At 47.7% G+C, this 2,500-nt stretch overlaps 1 protein-coding gene across 1 annotated transcript in view; it reads left to right on the forward strand.

The window, feature by feature from the left end:
• The window catches only part of LOC143282318 (uncharacterized), a 64,677-nt gene that overhangs the window by 58,965 nt on the left and 3,212 nt on the right, over positions 1 to 2,500 (forward strand). The window contains exons 15-16 of the mRNA XM_076587922.1: positions 180 to 378; positions 1,629 to 1,757. Coding sequence (XP_076444037.1) covers positions 180 to 378; positions 1,629 to 1,757 — 328 coding nt within the window. The remainder of the gene's footprint in view (positions 1 to 179; positions 379 to 1,628; positions 1,758 to 2,500) is intronic.

Here is a 2,500-nt window from a genome sequence, read left to right on the forward strand (position 1 = left end):
AACAAAACCACCAACAGGACTACCTGGACATGGACGTTAAATAAAACACCCTTCAACAAAACCACCAACAGGACTACCTGGACATGGACGTTAAATAAAACACCCTTCAACAAAACCACCAACAGGACTACCTGGACATGGACGTTAAATAAAACACCCTTCAACAAAACCACCAACAGGACTACCTGGACATGGACGTGGGGTACGTGGACCCCGAGCTGTACCTGAGGAAGCCGGTGCACTCCGGGGCGGGGCCCATGCGGGACGTACTGTGGAGGCTGGCCACAAGGCAGCTGAGGCCCGGGGACTGGAAGCTGCTGGCCGCCTACTGGAACTTCGCCCCGGAACACATCCGTGCCATTGAGCACGAGTATACTGGTTGGTTGACAGCTGGATAATGATAGAGCTTCATTGAGCACGAGTATACTGGTTGGTTGACAGCTGGATAATGATAGAGCTTCATTGAGCACGAGTATACTGGTTGCCTGACAGCTGGATAATAACAGAGCTTCATTGAGCACGAGTATACTGGTTGTTTGATAGCTGGATAATAATAGAGCTTCATTGAACACGAGTATAGGGGTTGTTTGACAGCTGGATAATGATAGAGCTTCATTGAGCACGAGTATACTGGTTGGTTGATAGCTGGATAATAATAGAGCTTCATTGAGCTCGAGTATACTGGTTCGTTGATAGCTGGGTAATAAACCTTCATTGAGCACGAGTATACTGGTTCGTTGGTAGCTGGATAATAAACCTTCATTGAGCACCAGTATACTGGTTCGTTGATAGCTGGGTAATAAGCCTTCATTGAGCACCAGTATACTGTATGAAGAGAGTTACCACTCTTTATTATTTGTTAATCATTTACTGTCCTTGCCTCAATGTTCTTCCATTAGGAGTAATAAAAAAAAACCCACCACCGACGAAACCATGTGTTTGTTCTGTGTTGTCCGTAAATTACGTGTAGCATATTCAGGATAAGAAAGGATATGTCAGTCTTGAATGAAAGCTAGTTTTTGTTTGCACGTGTCTTCTGTCAATGCTGCTGTGTGCACATGTCAAATGATCGGTACAAAGACAAGCCCGGAGCTTCCCTTTAACGAAGAAGTGTCTGGGTTTGTTCCACTGTACCTTTTATATATCTGTGTGTCTGCTGAATCGGTTGCATTAGCAGCATGGACTTGAAGTTATGTACGTTGCGTAAAGAGAGTTACAACTCTTTATTGTACGTTAATCATTTACTCTCCTTGACTCATTGTTCTTCCATTTCGAGTCAAAACACCACCGAGGCAATCATGTGTTGTGTATGAAGAGTTACCACGCTTTACTGTTTGTTACACTGAAAGTAGACAGAGCTAACCCCGCCACACTTACCGCCTCCATCGCGATGGATGTAGGGGTCATTCTAGACAAGCCTAGAAAAATCATCCTCGGGGGGGGGGGGGGGGGGGGGTGGTGGTGGTGGTGGTGGTGTAAACTTGTCGGTATCGCTACAGAGTGTCACAGCAGAACTTCCAGCCAAGAAACGAGATATGACCCCAGAGTTAAAAACGAACATGGAGGAGTGATGATGCAGGGTACACATTGAGGCTGTGTGACATGGGGGTGACGTGTGTCACGTGCAGGGTCGCACAGTTACCGGGAGCACGGGTACCGCCTGCTGTCCATCTGGCTGCACGGGGTGCGGAAGGACGAGAACGTGGTCAAGCTGCTCTTCGAGGCCCTCGTCGCCATTGGCAGGAGGCAGCTGGCAGGTCAGTCCTCGTCCTCGTCCTCGTTGTTGTTGTTGTCGTTGCTGGTGTTGGTGTGGTGTGGTTGTCGTTGCTGGTGTTAGTGTGGTGTGGTTGTCGTTGTTGTTGTGGTTGCTGTTGTTGGTGCTGGTGTTAGTGTGGTGTGGTTGTCGTTGTTGTTGTTGTTGCTGTTGTTGGTGCTGGTGTTAGTGTGGTGTGGTTGTCGTTGTTGTTGTTGTTGTGGTTGTTGTTCTTGGTGCTGGTGTTAGTGTGGTGTGGTTGTAGTTGTGGTTGTTGTTGTTGGTGCTGGTGTTAGTGTGGTGTGGTTGTTGTTGTTGTTGTTGTTGTGGTTGTTGTTCTTGGTGCTGGTGTTAGTGTGGTGTGGTTGTCGTTGTTGTTGTGGTTGTTGTTGTTGGTGCTGGTGTTAGTGTGGTGTGGTTGTCGTTGTTGTTGTGGTTGTCGTTGTTGTTGTTGGTGCTGGTGTTAGTGTGGTGTGGTTGTCGTTGTTGTTGTGGTTGTCGTTGTTGTTGTTGGTGCTGGTGTTGGTGTGGTGTGGTTGTCGTTGTTGTTGTGGTTGTCATTGTTGTTGTTGGTGCTGGTGTTGGTGTGGTGTGGTTGTAGTTGTTGTTGTTGTTGTTGGTGCTGGTGTTGGTGTGGTGTGGTTGTCGTTGTTGTTGTTGTTGTGGTTGTTGTTGTTGGTGCTGGTGTTGGTGTGGTTGTCGTTGTTGTTGTGGTTGTCGTTGTTGTTGTTGGTGCTGGTGTTGGTG

Source organism: Babylonia areolata, chromosome 5, assembly GCF_041734735.1.
Source record: "Babylonia areolata isolate BAREFJ2019XMU chromosome 5, ASM4173473v1, whole genome shotgun sequence".
In the NCBI taxonomy this organism is placed as follows: Eukaryota; Metazoa; Mollusca; class Gastropoda; order Neogastropoda; family Buccinidae; genus Babylonia; species Babylonia areolata.